This window comes from Chaetodon trifascialis, chromosome 13 (assembly GCF_039877785.1).
Source record: "Chaetodon trifascialis isolate fChaTrf1 chromosome 13, fChaTrf1.hap1, whole genome shotgun sequence".
Classification (NCBI taxonomy): Eukaryota; Metazoa; Chordata; class Actinopteri; order Chaetodontiformes; family Chaetodontidae; genus Chaetodon; species Chaetodon trifascialis.
Genome location: NC_092068.1, coordinates 22,345,856 through 22,365,002, shown reverse-complemented (window position 1 = coordinate 22,365,002; position 19,147 = coordinate 22,345,856). Strand labels below are relative to the sequence as shown.

The following is a 19,147-nucleotide window of genomic DNA, read 5'->3' as shown; positions in this document are numbered from 1 at the left end:
GGCCTAAGTGAGTGCTCATGCTATTATTATGAATACTGTAGACATAGTGTCTGTAGTCTCAAAAATAAAATGGTGGTGAAGCTGAAGCACTCGTGTCATTGTGGCTGTAGTGATTTTGATGTAATCTGTGGTTGTGTTTTTAGGCTGCATAGACAAATACATTGACGTCTTGGATGGAAAGTCCATGACCAAGCTGCTGAAGAGCGTCTACGCGAGGATCCACGACAGACAGGAGGACGATCAGGACCTGCAGGACTTCTTCAAGTTCAAGTGCTGGATATGATGACGCATCTTACCCTCGAACAAATACCTGTATTTATCTGTCAAAAACCTTAATGAGCCACAGTTTGCACCAAAAAGAAATGTTTTGTCCTCAGCTGAGGAGATGCTTTCTGTGATCATGGATACAGAAATCCTCTCACCCGATTTATCCATTAACATTCGACAGAAGACACTGAGAAAATGTCATCTTTTTCTCCAAAGGCACATTTATTTTGAAAACACAGAGGTCTCAATAAAAAAAAACATATCAAAAGTGACAACAGACAAAAGAAGGACAACAATCTTCACCAGTACTGCAACAAAAGACAGGTGTTTCCGTGAGCGTCCTACAAAAATTCAAATACATAAAGAAATTAAATCTTGATCCCCAAAGTGCTCCAGTCCACAGGCGATAAGACTCATTTCTTCATCCCAACAGAAGCTTTTCAACGATACAGGAAACGTATTGTGTTACGGGGAATCTGTCTGCACACAGCCTGCAGGGCTCAGCCAAGCATGACACATTTTTCAGGGATAGTCTTTAACAGAGACAACACAACTCCAGCAAAGGGTTCCAACTTCATTTCAGTTAAATGCTTCCTGGCAAAATAAGTCTAAAGATGAGTATCAATTGTACAAAATCTTGATAGACAGCCTTCAAAACCTGCAGTAGGAAACGGTTGTCTTCTAATAAAAGACAATTCAGCCTCACAAAAGGGCAGTGATTTACCCACCGCTGCTGTGCCTCATTTCAGGCAGATCCTCGTCATCCGTCCACCTTTTCACACCACGTTGAGTTTGGTGACAATGAGCACGCGAACAGACTGGTCAAAGCCCGAGCACACACACAGGCCCTGCTTGTCGGGGCTCCAGTCCAGGCTGGCGATTGGCTGAGAGGACAGAGTAACGTTCTGTAAGAGGTTGACAGAGCCGGCTACGCCCACATCCGCGCCGTCCGAGTCCTTTTTGCTCCTCTTGGCAGGATACTCACTGGAAATGACAAAAGAAAAGAAAAGTAAAAAAAAGAAAAAGAATTTAAAAATCAATGAAATGGGACAAAGTGCTGCTGTACTTAAAGACCAATTACTTACTATTTCCATAGATGTAAGTTGCCTGCTCCCCCTGCCGTCATAAAGATGTCTCTGTTTTGAGGCAAATGTTTCACCTGCCAGATAGTCGACTTGTGAGCCTAAAATAAAGAAGATGGATTATTTGTTTTCCAACGCAATTTAATGAGTAAAAGCAAAATTCATTCCCAGTGCCTTTCAAGACATTGTAAAGCTGTGCAGCAAACCTGTCAGCCACTTTAACGTCCTGACCGCCATTACTTTGTCTTTAAATAGTACAAACATTATTAATAAGCTCACTGAAACCACTGAGTCTGGTCAGGAGCCTGGCCCTGACACCTGATCTTCAGTTACAGTTTGGAGATGTTTATTAGATTGATATATAAGATAAGATGACTAAAAATCCAAAGAGTCTTGTGAAGACTTGTTTTCTGGGGCTACGATGACATTTTAGACCAACAAGCCGTATCTGCTGCAACCTTATGATTCATGGTTGGTGACACTGATGTGCCAACTGTTGAAGAACTGGACAAATATTTAGAAAGCTGAGGCCTCTGATCTCTCAGACCCAGCAAACACTTGGTGAGCAGATCTGTGCACTAATGCCGGTTTAAGTGTGTTTTTCAAGCGTTTTCCCACAAAAAGCCACACTTCTCTCTCCTCACTGGCCCAGAGTCATTTTTGGCCGGTGTCACAAAGCCACAGAGAACGTTAGACAAACACAACCCCAAACACTTCCAGCTGTGAAAACGGTCAAAGCCACGAGTTCCCCCATTTCCCTCTGTACCATACAAACGTAAAAGTAATAATAATGATAATAACCTTTTGACATTTTCCCCATACATAGGAGCCAAACATCCGTCTCTCCACCCAGGTCAATTACCTTTTCGGAAACCGAGGCGAAGCCCTTGGTGAGGTGCTGGGTCCTCATGTCAAAGACGTGGAATTTTCCCTCCAGCGAGGTGGCCACCAGCTTGTTCATGTTGATGTCTTTCCTGTCAAACTCCACACAGCAAACCTGGCCGTGATGTAAGAAAGAATAACAGTCACTCCCTCTGGATAGTTATCGCATGGCATGGCTCCACCACAAACTATTTTTGTGTTGAAATGGAGATAATGACCCCTGGCTGGTTCATCTACGTTCAAGAGGGGATGAGTAAGAGCAGTGCTCTGTACGTGGCGTGTGAAGGGAACACGCATTCACATAAGACTTCCCCTGTGGTTTCATGTACAGTCTAAATGATGCCAGGAAGTCACGTTCAGCTCTGTCTCCACATCTGTCCCTGTTTTTGTCTATGTTATGTTTCAAGTGCTGTTTGCAGTGCAAAAGAAATAACGTATGTGTCGACAGTTTATCCTAATAAAAACATCAGGTCTTAATACCTCATAGTTTGAACTGTACTACTCTCTGTGTCTCAGAGCTGAGTTGACTGAGTCGCTGTCAGTTTGAGTTCCCATTTTCCTCTTGATGTTTGTAATTTTCTCGCTGTGGTGCCACACTGGCTACATGTCTACGGAAGTCAAGAGGAAAATCTTCCCCTCAAAATGTTTAACATAAAAACGACATGCCAGAGAGGCCGTCAGATCACATATGGGCATGTTTTACCATTTCAGTACAAGTGTTCACCTCACCCCATTTTTAATGTTGGTTTCCCACCGTAGAGACATGTTCCGCAGGTCAAAAAGCTTGATGTCCCCGTTGTCATAGCCAGCACACACACAGCGGTCCTGATCATTAAAGGCGTGACCTGTAATGAGAAGGAAAATGAGCACTGTTTTTATTCATGATGGTAAAGGAATGCTCCCAAAGCTGGTTTTCATAACATCAGGTAAGTATATATTCTAACTGGAAAAGATCACAGAAAATAGACTCAAACAAAGGTTTAGGTCTACGTTTTCACTCGTGCACACAGACTGTCACTGACTGTGCCTTGCTTGATAATGTGGTACTCTTTTGTTCCGTGGACATGGCAGAGCCTGAGAGTGGGAGGATAATTGGTTTTCCTCTGCACAACCTGGACACTCTTCACCCACCTTCCGTGTATAGAGGACATGGATAAACCTGGGCTTGTACTATGAGGAGTATACTGTGTACTTGGAAAGCACAGTGTCCGAAACAGGACTGGTCGCATTCCTAAATGACAGCAGGTTGTGGATGTAGGTCCTCTCAAAAGCTTAAGATTTTACACACCAAATGCGACAGTCCAGCAGTCCCTCTTGGTTTCTCCTTCCATGGGCTCCATGTTGGCTACAGGTGAATCCTTCTGTCTGGGATCCCACACTTTTACTGTTCCTGTAACACACAAGGAATTTGTATTTGTGTTTCATTTTAATGATAACTGTAAACTAGGTAAAACTTTCTTAATGCTCTTACCGTCTCTACTTCCAGTGACTATCTCAGGTGCGCCATCACCGATCCCCAGGCCGCCAACACCATCGATGCTATTCACGATCTCTTTGTGGGCCTTTACAGTGTACACTGGCACATCAGGCATCTCCAGGTTCCTGCAACATCAGGGTCAGTGTGAGCTCACTCTCAATTCACACAGAAGTAAAGTCTCTAAAGAGGCCAACTATAATTGTTCAGCTGGGCTTTTGGCAAGACACAGTGAGAAATCAGTGGCTGTGTGTAAAATACCATATATTGAGATTTCCGTCGAAATCCCCAGTTGCTATGTGTCTTTGTTGGAGAGAGGTGGCCCCAAATGTCCCGCACTTTATGGGTTTAGGTTTCTCTACCTGAAACACATGAGAGGAACGGGACAATGCAACAAGCAGTGAAACAACACTAAACACTTATTTTTGGTCCAATCTAGAGCAGTGTGTTAATGGCAAACACTTAAATTTAAAAACATTTAAAGGTATAATGTGTAAAAGTACAGCTATGTATGAGAGAAAGGGTCTTGTACTTCCTCTCTAAAGTAGCACTCTGAAACCTCACCCTCGTGCTGCGCTGCCTGAAGGTTTCCAAGCTGCTCCATCACCCAATTAAACCTACCTTACCACACCTGACTCTCATCCAGTTGTACCTTGAGGTCAGGCTACAGACTCATAAGACCACGTCTACTGACACAGTGTGACAGTGTATGATGGTGTGCTCGAAGTTAAGCTTTTTGACATTTGTCACGTTGCCTTTTTTTTGTTTATCTGCCTCCAGTGACGGCAGTTAAACGTGTCCAATGTTCCACCACAGGCCTGAGTCTGTGCGCTTATTTGTTAGCAGCCTCTTAACAGTGCTGTTAATTAGTGCTTAATTAAGGCCACGTGCACTGCGCATGTTGAGAAGTTTCATCTGTATAGTGTATATTTACAACAGTTACAGCATGATATGTCCGAAAAAGGATATATATGAACATAAGAGTGTTCAAAACTTTAGATTAATATTAGTTGTAACGCCATTGGCTGTCTTCATGTTAACTGTTGCTATGGAGACAGTGACCTAGCAGGACTTTTCTAGAAACCTGAGATAAGCTAGCTCGCCCAAAGATAAGCCGTTTGCATTTGTGACATGTTTCTCGCGTGTATTTGTGAGAAAATAGGTGCAAGAGCAAAGAATGAAATGTTTACGTGCTGTCTACCTCCTTGACAAGCTGAGCTTCTCCGTGCTGCACTTCATAAACTTGCATTACTCCGGTTCCTCTCGGAAAGTTCCCCAGGCAGACAAACTTCGCGCTGCACGGAATCCATTTACTGTCAAACACGGTGTAATTCAAACTCTTCTGAATGTGCGCAATAATCTGAGGCTTTGATAGTGGCGATGACATCTTTGCTGTTTGGGAGATAGTACGTATAACAGTTGAATTTTACACGTAAAATTATCAAGACCACCGTTCAACGCAGCTCGCTGCCAAAACAAATGACGTTGAGACCCTCCTTACAGATGAGCGTGCGGCTGCCTAAAGATATGCCTGACAAAAAGTACAAAATCCAAGCGCAAATTCTACGTATTTCAGGTACACAGACACTGTGTCATGACATTTTAATCAGTCAGCTATATTCTACTAACACACTGAGACATCTTTACCAATTACAACAGCAATATTTAATATTTTCTCTCCACAGGCGTCGACGACACGGCGGTTTGGGTCCTTTTCGTTGCACGAGGACACTCTCATGCCTCTGTGGCCGTCGTCTTCCTCAGGTTTGACTGCTAAGTCGCATTTATAAACTACTTTCGGGATGGACATCGATAAAATCACACCCCCTGAAGCTGGTGCTGCCACTGAGTGTAAAGATGACACAGAAACTTTCACAAAGGTAAAGTCTAAAAAGACTAAGAAAAGAAAACGTGAACAAGATGGAGTGGACATGGACACAGAGGAGCCCGTGGCAAGCAAGCGGCCGCAGTTTCCACCGATTTCAGGAGACAAATTAAAGGTAACTGCTATCTGTGTACGTGTGCTGTGTCTGTTGCTTCAAATGTAACCAAAATAAATACCGAAAACATTTTATATAATGTAATTTTCCTTCATCACAAAGAAGCCACGAACGGTTTTGCGCATGCGCAGTTTAGTCTTGTGACAGAACTAAATAAAGCTACTGTATGTAGTAGTGGTCGCGCAGGGGGATAGCAAAACACTAACTGCTGTGTTCAGTTTTTGTGATACTTCTAGCACTTTCCTCGAGTATTTCTAAATGCTGAGACTTTTTATTCTTGTTTTACAATATTTCACCCCACAATAATCAGTAATACTCTTGTAATAGCTGCATTAACTAACTACTTTACTCAATATATTTTTGATTTGAAACATTGGATAAGCTCATAAGTTATTCATAACTAATGTAAACTCAGCAGTACTGGGATCAGTGGGACCAGTGCTTCAGTAATTAAACGCTGAAAAGGATGATCAGTGTGTGTTTTCCTGTTAAAACTAAAGCACATGGTGCTGCTAATACATCCCCCAATCCATAGGGAATGTGGACTGCACCGCTGTAACATTGAGCTGTGTGTTTTTCCATCAAAGCAGTGTTAGATTCTGTAACAATCATTAACTAAAGTGGTATTCAGTTAATCCCTAATTTAGTGCTACACAACACAGCTGTTTATGTTGCTTCGTGTGTGTTTCAGGGACCAGATGAGATGCGCAAAATAGCTGTCCCGGCTCACAGATACACCCCGCTGAAGGAAAACTGGCTGAAGATCTTCACCCCCATTGTAGAGAACCTACAGCTCCAAGTTAGATTCAACCTCAAAACAAGGAATGTTGAAATCAAAGTAAGTTCAGTCGAACAGTGTCCGCGTGGCTGAGCCTTTTGACTTTTCTCTGGTACCTGTAGTTGTGTGCATTGTGTGTAATATGACTTTCTTCTTTCAGACGTGTAAAGAAACTCAGGACATTGGCTCGCTGACGAAAGCAGCAGATTTTGTCAAAGCGTTTATTCTTGGATTCCAGGTTGAAGTAAGTACACTCATGGAAAGACTCAGCGAGCTTTGCATGTTTTCATTTTTGCAGAGTCGTGCATATTCTCTTTTTTTATACAAAATGTTAATCATCGACATCAATTGTTAAGAATGTTTTCATTGAATATTCCTTAATTTAAAGGGCCTTTGTTTAAGCAGAATGGCAGGTTCATTCTTTGATTGTTGTCTTTGTCTGCGTTCATAGACAGCTGATCATATCATTTAGATCAACACAAACTCAGATCTGAGCTCTTTGCTTCGTAACAGCATTTGATTGTTGATGTTTTGTGAATGTCCCTTGTTTGATTTTGGTTTGTGATGTAACGCTCCCATGTTCTCTTTGCAGGACGCATTAGCTCTCATCAGATTAGATGAGCTTTTCCTAGAAAGCTTTGATGTCACCGACGGTACGGCACTCGCCTCTGCTCTGAAACTCTGTCTTTAGTCAACACTTTTTTTTCCCTGCTGTAAAATGAACTCTGTGTTCGGTCTCTTGTGTGTATTTAATCGTCTTCTTGTTGTTCGTCTTGGCAGTGAAACCTCTGAAGGGAGACCACTTATCCAGAGCCATTGGAAGAATAGCAGGGAAGGGAGGAAAAACAAAGTTCACTATTGAAAATGTCACAAAGACTCGCATTGTGCTCGCAGATGCGTGAGTGCTCTTCACCATTCCTACATTTTTTACTGTGAAAACTATTAATAATCGCTGCTGGGTTCATTTTAAAATCAGTTTCATTGCACTCTTGCAGTTTAACCTTTAGTTGTTTGAAAATTCACTTCACAAGTTGTTAAACCACAGACGAACGTCTCATTTCTGAAGCATTAACACCCGCTCATCTGTCTGTCAACAGAAGAGTTCACATATTAGGGTCTTTCCAGAACATCAAGATGGCCCGGACAGCGATATGTAACTTAATCTTGGGTAAGATATTAAATTTGAGTGATACAGTACAGCAGAGGTTGATCTCGTGTTTGGAAATCAGCTCTTTGAGTCCATATGTAGTGCTGAGAGGTGACCTTTAAACCCCGTTTGCCCCTACAGGAAGTCCGCCTTCAAAGGTCTACGGCAACATCAGGGTGGTGGCGAGCCGGACTGCGGAGAGGTTCTGAAGTCTCATTGGCTGCTGTGTGTATTTATCCTTCCCCCCCATTGGCTGGTGGTTTTCCCACTGATCTGTGTGGATGAGTGGCACCTCAGGGTCCTCTGTTATGGTGTCATGGTATCATATTTTTGTATCAGCTGACCCAAAGCATGAGGCAGAAATCTTGAGACATGCATAAGATATATGCATTCATCTGTAAGCATGTAAATAAATAATTTCTCTCCCCAGAAACGAATGAGATAATGAATCCTTTAAGATGTGATTATGACCGCACTGTTCCATTCATGAACATCCTGACAGGAAATGAGGTTTAAACAAAAAGACAGAAAATCCATTACTTTCAACATTTCAAAGTTTATTTAAATTTTATTTAATTTTCATACAGTATCAAGTTTCCAACAGTCCCACAGCATAAGATGCAGCATGCAGAAAAAAGGAAAAAAAAAAAAGGTTCTCAAACTTAAATCTTCTCAGATATCCCCACACGAACTAAAAAGAACCCAAGTCCCTCAGAGAAAAAGTAGCACTTACAAACTAAAGCGCGGTCTGAACTATACAGAGAACAGAGAGCCAAAACTGCATTTAACAAATACTTATATACAAAAGAAAGAAAAAAAAACATCAAATTTTCCCCTTTAAGCTGAGTACAGTGTGTGGCAGTTTGAGACAGGATCAGATATGCAACTTTTACTGGAATAGAAGCATCTCGCTGACCCGGGTAAAATACAAAAAGTTACATGTAGTTCAGTTCATTTGGATTACCTCTCATAATATGTGTACATTTACCAAAGTTTGGCAACATCCATATTGTATACCATTAAATTCTTAAATATATTAACATCACCATCCATGTGTAAACAAGAGGATTATTTCAAAAAATTGATCTACATGCACAACAAAAAATATATTTCCATGTCATGCAAGCACAGGGAGGCCCAAGCCGTGCAGAGCTTTGGGATAAAGGACGACGGAGCGCTCCAGATTCACGTCTCTGACTGAAAACTCCTGTTCAAACCAGCAGCCGGCCTCCAAAGCAGAACGAAAAGCTATCCTGGTGCGGTTTATAGTAGGAAGCATTTTTCCCTTAGAAATGAACATCTGATTGAATTTCTGGTTTTCTCCCTGTTGGTATTAGTGGGTGGGAGGGGGGGGAAATGAGGTGACTGTGACAGGAAAAAAAAAAGTGGGAGAAGAAGCCAACTTTTGAAATGTACACTTTCCAAAAAGAGAAAAAAATAACTACAGTACAGCCTATCCCACTGCACACTGATCACGCCAACGTGTTAAGATCTGAAGTGTTCATGTTGTGCTAAAGAAACATCTGACCCGTCCTGCGCTGCGCTGACAAAGGGAAGTATTCAGAAGGGCTCACTTGAGCAGCGGCGACGCCCTCTCGCTGTTAAAGACGAGCGCACGTTGATTATCTAATATACACATACTGGTTTAAAAAAACAAAACGCTGCCTGCAGATAAGTCTCTTAAAGCTCTATATACTCACACAAACCGTGGATAATCATCATTATTCACTCAGTCGACTCCTCTCAGGTCTTTGCCGAGCCTGTCCAGCATCCTGCCTGTCGCTGTGAGCGCAGAGCTGCTCTTTGCATTGCACGCCGTCTAACACGAAATGCCTCTCTGAGAGTGAACCGAGGATCAGTCCGCAGCCACAAATCACCTTGGAAAGACATTTTCTTGGCATCAATTGATCGACCTTTGATTTCATGACAGGAAACACGAATGACCTCCGACAATATAAACACATTCTTCAGCATGAGTCGAACTATCTGATCTCAAAGGAATCGCTTTGCTGAGAGCGACTGGAAGCTTCTCTGGTCTAATCCAAACTGCGAAAAACGGAGGACAAAAAGTCAGAAAATCTGAAATTTAGTTTTGCACCTACGACGGCTCGTGAGCCGGTTTGTCCGGCGTGACTGACAGCGGTGGTGATGGCTAATAACTGGTTTCTGGATATGTTCTGGTTGGCACTTCATACCCTACGTTCTTGTTGTACTGTAAGTCAAGTGTTAAAATACTACACACTTCCCCTCACCAGACAACCACAGATATACTTGTATTTTTTTTTTCTTCTTTATAAAAGACAAGAACAAAAAATAAATATCAAAAATAACAATTAAAAAAAAAAAAAGGATGAAATATGGACAAGCCAACCAGCCTCTTCACTGCGCCCCCTTTCTCCCCCCTCATCCAAAATCGGAGATGCTCTTGCAAATGACAAACAGATGTCCTTCAGTCTCTTAAAGTGCTATGACCGGGTTAGTGAGAGAATTTACAGTTCAATAACACTTCAAAGTTGGCTTCGCAAGGCCTGTGGTTTTTTCAAAGAAAAAGTGGCTTCACAGAGAGAGAGAGAGAGAGAGAGAGAGAGAGAGAGAGAGAAAAGAGAGAATACTTCCATTGAGTTACACAGAGAGCGTTTTGCCGGACGTCTTGAGCAGATCTTCAGAGATGGTGGAGAAAGCGAGTGTTGAGGAGGAAGGGGGTGGAGTCGGCAAGCGGAGGCGCGCTCACACGTCCACCACCATCTTTTTGTGTATATCGAGACCACCGACCACCTGGAGGCAGAAGAAAGCAGGCGTGTTAGCCCCGCGATGCTAAAAGGCTGCGTGGCCCTTTCTCATGAGGACATTTTGACTGAACCAGAATCGGCTTTTTCAGCCAAGAATGTGTGAGTTTGACTCCGGTTTAAACGCTGCACTCGATGAGCAGCAGAGGACAGACAGCTCAGCGAGGACAGAACAATAAGTGAAGCAGTGTTTTCTCAGGCTGAGGAGTTCAGCACAGTCAGCGCTGCTCCTCCTCCAGCCTCTCCTCCTAACATCCAATAACAAAGAATCTGAACTTTCTGGAAAATCTGTGGAGTTTGTCACTACTGAATTCTTGCAGCAGCACTGGACGTGTAGACACTCTTTCTTACTACAACCAACCAGACAACATCTATTTTTGTGTCCACGGTGGTATTTTTACACTCTTTCTTGCAGCCTCAGATCAGGACGCCTCTTGAAGTGTCTGAGCGACACCTCTTTGTTACAACAGGATCTGATATTCTCCTGCGCCATCCTGGAAATACACTCCGGCAAGGACGAGAGCCTTTTTAGTTCACGGCTCCGGAGAGGCAGCCATCAAATGTGGGCCTCAAGTCTGTCAGAGTCACGACTGGTTTCATTTCAGAGCACGGCTCCAGTGGGCTCCAACGCGAGCTGCGAGGACGCTAACTGTGTTGAAAGAGACTTTGCTTGGCTCTTTGATCTGAAATAAGATGATCAGATGATGATTAATTAGCCCTTTCTTTGCACTTTCTATCATTTCCAAATTATCTCCAATAAGAACTTATTTCTATCTTCTGGCCTGTAAAAGAGCAGCCGCGTCTTAACCTGAACTTAAACTATCTTACAGAATTCTTACAAAGCCTGTGACGGCCTTCAAGCTGAGTTTTTGGGTTATTTAACAGAGATCCTTTGCTCCTGAGGTCCAACGAGTGCAGATCCAGAATCCAAAACCATTTAAAAAGGTATTTTAAAGCATTTAATCCTCTCAGCCAGTTGATATTTTCTCTGCTTTTTCAAACCTTTACGGTCATTTCTTGTGGATCAGTTAGGAGTGTGAAGCAGGTTTGTTTGGGAGTGTTTGGTGGTTGAAGCAAATAATAAATAACATTATCTTCAGTCAATTAAGGCTCAGCTATCGAGGACTTTACAACAGAAAAGCCTTCGTGGTTGTGCAGATCTTTGCTCCTCAGTGTTGGAATGGTCTTCTACAGCAGTCACAGGCTCATTTCACAGCTGTATGGCCTCAGCGTAGAATAAATCTTTTATTTGTTGCTCAGGCCAAGACTCCAGTACTACAGCAGCCAAAGTACTCGCTCAGTATTTTTAGCGCCCCATCATATGTAGGAAGAATGCAGCAGCTGATGGTTACAGCTCCTGACGCCATATTTCAACTGGAAGCGTGAAAGTGAAACCCGGTGCTCTTGAGCCAATTCAAAAATCTGAGGTGTTTTTTTTGTTTTTTTTTGCCCCTTTAACATCTGCTTTCACCATAACGGGCCGCATCAGCAGAAATGTCATCAGCTCGGACTTACTGCGCAGAACTCTTCGAAGGATATCCTGCCGTCTCCGTCCTTGTCTGCGTTGATAATGGTCTTGTCCACGATCTGCTGGAGCTGCGTGTCCTTCAGGTTGTTGCCTACCATCATCTTCAGCACCTGGAAGAGCTCGCCGTTGGAGATGTAGCCGTCCTTGTCCATGTCGTAGATCCTGAAAGCGACTGTGGGGCAGGGAGGGGCGGAGGGGGGGTGCAGGAGAGTCAATCTGTTAGACAGCTACAGCTACAGAGGTTTATCAAACTGTCTGATAAATGAGCCTCTGAGGGTCGCCCACCTCACCAACACTGAGCAATGGTTCCACATAATAAACCGGGCTCATGTACTGCTTAACAATTACTGATTTTTCCCCAGAGGGTGTTTTTTGTTGTCGCAGTCGGGCAGGTAGATGCAAACAGAACAGGGGAGACGCAGGGGACAAACCCCCGGCTGGTTTCAGTCCCGAAGCAGCAGAACAAGCAGGTACGTTTGGGGATAAGAGGCGTCGACCCAGAGGCAGCACACCTCTGGCCACATGTGGATTCAGTGAAGGAGAAGCTTTACTCACATCGAAGCTTCTGTTCTTTGTCCCCCTTGACGCTAAACTGTGAGACTCCCTCGATGAATTCTGGGAGAAGAGAGAACAACAATCAGCGCTGCAGGTTTGAGATAATGGAAGCGGTGAACCAACAATCATTCACATCAACAAACACAAAACATAAACAACTTTTCCTGTTTTCATGACATGATTCCTATTTTAAAACATGAAGAACGATTAACAGCATGTCTACGGCTGGATGTAACTCTGTCATGTATTCAGTCAGAAATTTCTTTTTCAAGCTCAGACGCTGGATGCTGTATTTGTGCATGGACCCTGCTATTAATCATCTGTATTACAGAAAATGAGCTTCAAATCACACTAAATGCTAATGGACCATGCTACAGCTGTCTGTCTATCACTGGATCAAAAAAAAACACAAGTCTCTGCAGTACAGAGACATTTAATGCAGCATTAACATGAACCCTTATGTCCTCTGCCATCATCTACCTACAGGATGTGCAGTATTTGCAAAGGTATTAATGGTGGATTAAGTTCTTGCAGTGGCCGTTCCTGGTTTTGTTTTGGTGGTTGTTCGGCGCATGCGTCATGATGCTTTCATGCTGCTGATTTACATAGTGGTGAAATATGAATGCTCGTATTGACAAAACTGGTTTTGCTACACATTTCCTCCTTATCGTTGCTGTACTTAAGGGGATTCTGACTCCAGGTCTGTCGTAGAAGGCAATTCCAGTTTGTTTACAGTATATTTGTACCAATATCATATCAGCAGTTCACAGACTAATACAGAGCAGAAGAAAGCTGCAAAGTCAAGCACCAGAGCTGCATACCTTTAAAGTCCACCTCTCCGTTCCCGTCCGTGTCGAATATGTCAATGACCCTCTGCACCAGCGGGTTCTGTTGGAGCTCCGGCAGCGACATGAACTCTTCCACACTGAGTGAGCCAGAGTTATCTAGGTCGAGTTTCTTAAACCTCTTCCCTAGCCTCTTAATCTCATCAGCATCGACTGGACAGAGACAAAAAGAGAGGGAGAAGATCCGGATGAGACAATGCCATGTGCTCTGTGGACATTCAGCTGATGTTCTCCGTCTCCTGGCTCATCAACACTGGAAGAAAACCAATCTGTAAGTATGAAGGGGGTCAGTGCATGGCGCCCCTCAGCAGCCAAAAATAAAGAGCCAGCTCACTGTTCACCTGCAGCAACATTCTGCCAAGATGGATGAAGAATAACCTGCATGGAGCCAAAATATAAACACCATTTGCTAACACCTGCACGAACAGTAGTCAGAAATTCTAGGAGCCACCACTCGCAACTAGGTCAAGGACACCACTTCCGGCCTGCACAGGACTGAGCTCACCGCTCAAAGCTGCAGGCCCGCAGTAATCGCAGCACATTGTGCTCTGCTCCGCTCTGTTCCACAGAGCCCTGAAATGGGTGCATCTGTTGAAAAAGCTCCAACTGCTAGACTGCAAACATTACATGAAGCCAACCCCGGTCCAACCCTGCTGTGAACCTAAAATAGGGGAAAAGGGAAAGGCAGAGAAATGAGATCTGAGGAGGAGTAAAACAGGAAGTCGCAGAAAGACACATAGAGATACACGGACTGAACTCTCTGCAGACTTACAGCCTTTGTTGCCTGCTGGTGCTTTTTTAGCACAAAGCGTCCGAATCTTTCGTTCCCCTGCCATCAGACACAGACCCAACTCCCTGACCGGTGCACTGAGCGATGGCAAGGAGTAATCCAGAGACAATAACAAAGCCACTTCTTAATTACTATATAAGCTCATTCACAAATAGTCACATGATCCCACTGGCCAACCACAAATTACTACTAGGCCTGCTTTAATCTGGGGTCCTACATGTATTCAATTCAATTCAATTCAATTCAATTCAATTCAATTCAATTCAATTCAATTCAATATACCTTTATTAGTCCCACAAGGGGAAATTCTTCTTTACAGCAGCACCAGTAAAAGATAGATTAGATAAAAACAATAAGTATATACAAAAGAGTGTAACAAAAATAGACATTATCTTAAATTATAAATTGTATTTGCAGACTGTTATGTACAGAATGGATTGCACAGATTATTGCACCAATTATTGCCCAGATTATTGCACAGATAATTTACAGGTGATTTACAGATAATTTGAAGATTACTTTGAGCAGTTTGTATGTATCTATTCATCTGAATGCAGAGGGAAGGAGGCGTGATGAGGACAGCTGGCTCAGGTAAACAAAAGGTGGACTTACGACGCAAACTACGACAGCAGCACAGAGTAGAAGAAGAAGCTTCGTCAAGACACTTTTACACCAAAATTAGTGCTAATGGTGATGATGGGACGGAAAGAGAGCATAACGGTTGACAATCCTGTTTGCAATATTTACACTCCAGCGTCCAGAACTTCAACACATGTCATCAGCGTGCAGGAAAAGGGGCGGAAATCAGCGCCACCGCCCGGGTGGAGCCGCTGAATACCCGAGACTACTGCAGACGGTTTGAGCCGGGAATGAATGCAGATCGTTCCCTTTCCCACTGAAGACAAAAGCCAGATGTCGGTGGGTGTGAGTGGCGTTTATGTTCAGTGTGAAAGAGGCTTGCAAAAAAGTTTGCATCATATCAGATTTATTTTACATTGAATCTGACAACTGGAAAAAAAGGAAATATCACTTCAGCCTCCTGCTGGAATGTATCGAATGCAGCTTTTCTACATGTGCATGTGCAGATTTGGGTGTCTGAATTCCAACGAGACAAACCGAAGTGACGGGGTGTTATCCAATGTCTGCTTTTTATTATGTGATGTGGAGAGAGAGAGAGGGAGACGGGTGGGGGCTGTGTTTTGGGTTTCAACGCTCGGACATGCTGTGCTACATCAGCTCGATGACTAATCAGAGTGCCAGTGTGGTGGAGGAGCAGGGGAGGAATGAGAGAGAGTGAGAAAGTCGGGATGAACGCAACCACAGCAGCAGCAACAGCGTTAGTCGAGGACCCAAACAGCAAAGAGCAGCATTACCTGCTCAAGTCCACTGCACAGCGAGCTGTGTGCGAGTTTCTATTGCTGCGACGTGCTGATTATCAGCGTGCACCGCCTTCAGTCAACACGTGTCAACACCAACATTCCCGTACATTTATTGTGACACATACCGTAAAGCAGTTACGATGCAATGCTCCTCTACTGGACGCTGACGGGGCTTTATTGTTCTTTTGTTCTTTCAACATCTACGTGGCAGATAGCTGAGAGGAAGTCACTTGATAACAATGAGTTTTGTTTGCTCAAAGGTGTCATTAAATCACTGACGGGCATCAACTGAGAAATTTCTGAGAAATTTCTGAGAAATTTCTCCCAATGCTCTGTGTGTATTTTGAGTGGAAAACGCAGACTAGAAACACAGAATACGAATCCAGTCCATTTACCAGCCTCTGAAATGTGATTATTTGCTGATTTTCTTGTTTCTACATCTGACGACTCCACCTTAGGCTATCAAATATTTTGTAACCCAGATGTTGAACTCTGAAAATAATTAATCAATAATGAAAATGATTGCAGCCCAAGTTTAATAAATGTGGTAGTAAGAGTCAGTTAAAAAAGGAACATTACGACTGCAGATCGCTGATGGCTTGAATAAATAAGTTGGTCCTTGATGGATTATTCTCTTATTCATCTGCAGCATTACCATCAGTCACTGGTTAAGTGTGTCTGTGTGCTGTGCAAGCACCTGGTAAATTAAATTGGTGATGTAAAAGCCTCTGCAGCATGCTGATTAATACGCAGCTTTGTGCTCTGAGCATCAGTAGGAAACACAGCCATTCAGTACACAATGGATGTTTGTCATACTGTGTCTCATTTCCATGATTTTTGCACACATCCAGTAGATGCCGGTTTACTGCTTTGTTTCCATGTTCCCGTCAACTCCAGAAACACGATGAATCTGCACACGAGCGCGCAAAACGTGATCTCTCCTGCAGGGTTTGTGTCGCCGCGAGGTGTGAGTTATCAGAGCCGAGCACACGGCTGTCCTCTGACACAAAACACTTCCTTATCAGCGGCCTCCTGTTTCCTGTTCGCAGCATCGACACCGGCTTGGCTCACAGCGGTTCAGCTGTGCATAACCACCATACGAGGCTGCGTGCCCGCCGTAAATCAACGCCACGTTAGCCCGTGGAACATGTCTTTTTATTGTTTGAGTTCTAAATATATTTGTGGTTTAGGGTTCAGCTCCTTCCTGACACGCTTCCTGGAGTTACCACACACCCCACATTCTGTGAGTGGGTGCAAGACCAGCAGCCCAGACCAACTGAGAGAGCAGCTCTTCCTTTTCTGCTCGCCAGTGACTTCATAATTAAAAAGCACTCAACAAATGTCAGGGGGCTGTTTTCAGGGGTTGCCGGATGAGCGGAGAGGAGAGAATTCAATTCACTACTTGAGTACAGAGAGTTTGACCTGAACTGCTGAGAAGAAAGGTTGAAAATGAAAACTATCAAGGTTAAAGATTCCTGCTCAGATTAGACTCTGTGCAGTTCAACACATTGAAAAGCACCAACACGATCAGGGTGAGAGGCTCCAATCCCACTCTGGCCAACCACGCCACATACGTAGAGCTAATAATCAATTCAGCTGCAGCCCAAAAGAAAATGCACACACTCTTCATTCTGTAAGCAAATTCATCTCCAAACAGCAGACGTTAATTTTAATCTTCCAAACCGGCTCTCCTCGCAGTTTAACTTCCCTCTGTTGCTCCACAGTCAGGCCAGTGGGATAAGCCGGCGCACAGATGAAGAATCGCTCTGACAGGTACAACGCATAGCAAACTTCGGAGCAGTCGCTGAGAGGGGAACATCTGAACGCCGTGCCCAGATCCCTTCCTGCTGTCTGGAGCTGCCAAGTGAGTAGGTACGTGCATTATTCATGGCAGCCAGGACAACGGCTTTCTCACAGTCTGAGTCTCATTCCCGGTCTCGAACCAACAAGTCCTGAGTCTGCCAGCATCACAGACAGACACGGCTCCCAGTCGAGCCAAATAAAACTCGTGATTAAGACTTTTACTACAGCAGTTAGCTTAATTGACCTCTCCGACATATGGCTGGTACTGAAAACTGCTACAGTCGAGAGGTAGAGATCCCTGAATCAGAGCATAGCTGGAGGTTTATGGCTCCACAGACAACACCCAATAAACTAATGAGGTTCTCTGATTCAACTACATTATCTCATGCTGTTATGCAAACTCTTTCCACAGAGCGCAGTAAAAAAAAAGGCTTAAATTCCGAGATCACCAGCTTTACAAGCGCTGACTGCCATCCTCCTTTAACTGCAGCCAAAATCTCAAAATGTGCTGCGATGACAGGTACTGAACGCTGTCCAACAAATAAACTACAAGTGGCTGTTGGTTTGCTGACAAGAGGAAAAAAAAAAAAAACTGGAACGGTGTCACAGCATCGAGAGGACAGCTGTGTTACTGAAATGACCATACTTGATGAAAAAGTGCTGAGAGCCAGGGAGGAGGACAGGTACGAGGTCCTCATTTTTTTATATCCCAACGACACCTCCAACATCCAACTGCAGACAGGAAGGAAAATTACTGTTGCAGAAGCATTTCATATTGTAAACGACTGCTTTGGTGTGTTTTTGGGATGAAACCTGCAAGATGCACCTCGTTCTTGCTGATCGAGGCCTCCACCGTGACCTCCGCTTGCAGAGGAGGAGGAGACGGACGTGTTTTAAACCACAGCGTCAGGCCACGGCTTGTATACCTGAGCGGCAGCGATGGTGTGGGCGACGCTGCAAACAGACACTCAAATGCACACCTCTGTCCCACGAGAGACAGCGAGCTCCTGAGTGCTGAAGATGATTCAGCAGAAACAGTTTTCCACTTTACAGGAAGAGGAAGGGATGTGGGTTTGATGTCATTATCCAGAAGCGTGCGCTTTTCATTACTTTTATTTGGAATAAAACAACGACATAGAGGAATAATACACCCAGGGATGCATTTTTCATTTCGAGAGACAACTATCGAAAAAGAAAGTGCGTTCTGAGAGGGCTGCACAGTCATAGAGGCTCCTCGCACCGCTATGCTAATGAGCAGCTCAGAGGGAGACCCAATGTAACTGTGAGATGATTATGATAATCTCATATACTCCACCGCACAGCACAACACACACACACACACACACACACACACACACACACACACACACACACACACACACACTTTCATAAGCGCTGCATGCACCCTCAACTGTGTTACTAAGCAACTGGAACCCGTTAGCCCCCCAAAGTAGCCCACACACACACACACACACAGCACACACACGCATGCACACGCACACAAGAAAGAAGGAGGAACATTCAAACAACTGTTCATGAGGTGTACACATGAAAACACACGCATATGTGTGGTGTCAGCATATGAGCGCACACACGGTCTGTCACTCACGAATAAGCATCAATTTACATAAGAAAAATACTGCAACGGCTAACCAAACGGCCTTCCCTCTGGTCTGCTGCTTGTCTTTCACATCCTCCTCTACTGTTTGTATAGCTGTGTGTGTGTGTGCGTGTGTGTGTGTGTCACATACTGAACTTCAATTCTAAGGCTGCACATTTCAAGCTGTCTGGAAATGCAAGTCCAATACGTGTTAACGACAATCATGAGGAC

At 43.9% G+C, this 19,147-nt stretch overlaps 3 protein-coding genes across 3 annotated transcripts in view; 1 reads left to right on the top strand and 2 right to left on the bottom strand.

The window, feature by feature from the left end:
- Positions 1-468: 468 nt before the first annotated feature.
- Positions 469-5,182, bottom strand: dnaaf10 (dynein axonemal assembly factor 10). The gene is made up of 8 exons (XM_070977151.1): positions 4,907-5,182; positions 3,967-4,067; positions 3,703-3,833; positions 3,520-3,621; positions 2,961-3,076; positions 2,212-2,346; positions 1,353-1,450; positions 469-1,251 (listed from the first exon to the last, which is right to left on the bottom strand). The coding sequence occupies exons 1-8, from the start codon at positions 5,090-5,092 to the stop codon at positions 1,044-1,046; spliced, it is 1,077 nt and encodes a 358-aa protein (XP_070833252.1). The 5' UTR covers positions 5,093-5,182; the 3' UTR covers positions 469-1,043.
- A 230-nt stretch (positions 5,183-5,412) lies between these two features.
- pno1 (partner of NOB1 homolog) lies at positions 5,413-8,502 on the top strand. Its single transcript, XM_070977152.1, has 7 exons — positions 5,413-5,705; positions 6,397-6,543; positions 6,644-6,727; positions 7,076-7,136; positions 7,264-7,381; positions 7,581-7,651; positions 7,772-8,502. Exons 1-7 carry the CDS (start codon positions 5,508-5,510, stop codon positions 7,837-7,839), a joined length of 747 nt encoding a protein of 248 aa, XP_070833253.1. The 5' UTR covers positions 5,413-5,507; the 3' UTR covers positions 7,840-8,502.
- LOC139340976 (calcineurin subunit B type 1) overlaps positions 8,167-19,147 on the bottom strand; it is a 25,299-nt gene continuing 14,318 nt past the window's right edge. Inside the window, exons 3-6 of the mRNA XM_070977153.1 lie at positions 13,321-13,497; positions 12,500-12,559; positions 11,932-12,116; positions 8,167-10,405 (exon numbers count right to left, since the gene is read on the bottom strand). Coding sequence (XP_070833254.1) covers positions 10,358-10,405; positions 11,932-12,116; positions 12,500-12,559; positions 13,321-13,497 — 470 coding nt within the window. The 3' untranslated portion in view covers positions 8,167-10,357. The remainder of the gene's footprint in view (positions 10,406-11,931; positions 12,117-12,499; positions 12,560-13,320; positions 13,498-19,147) is intronic.

Excerpts from the sequence above, each read along its gene's own strand:
- dnaaf10 (XM_070977151.1), bottom strand. The coding sequence starts at position 5,092 with ATGTCATCGCCACTATCAAAGCCTCAGATTATTGCGCACATTCAGAAG. Across the intron at positions 3,834-3,966 it reads GACGGAAATCTCAATATATG|GAACCTGGAGATGCCTGATG; the intron begins GTATTTTACACA and ends CTGATGTTGCAG. Across the intron at positions 3,077-3,519 it reads CTGCTGGACTGTCGCATTTG|GTCACGCCTTTAATGATCAG; the intron begins GTGTGTAAAATC and ends TTCTCATTACAG.
- pno1 (XM_070977152.1), top strand. The coding sequence starts at position 5,508 with ATGGACATCGATAAAATCACACCCCCTGAAGCTGGTGCTGCCACTGAG. Across the intron at positions 6,544-6,643 it reads CAAGGAATGTTGAAATCAAA|ACGTGTAAAGAAACTCAGGA; the intron begins GTAAGTTCAGTC and ends TTCTTCTTTCAG. Across the intron at positions 6,728-7,075 it reads TTCTTGGATTCCAGGTTGAA|GACGCATTAGCTCTCATCAG; the intron begins GTAAGTACACTC and ends TTCTCTTTGCAG.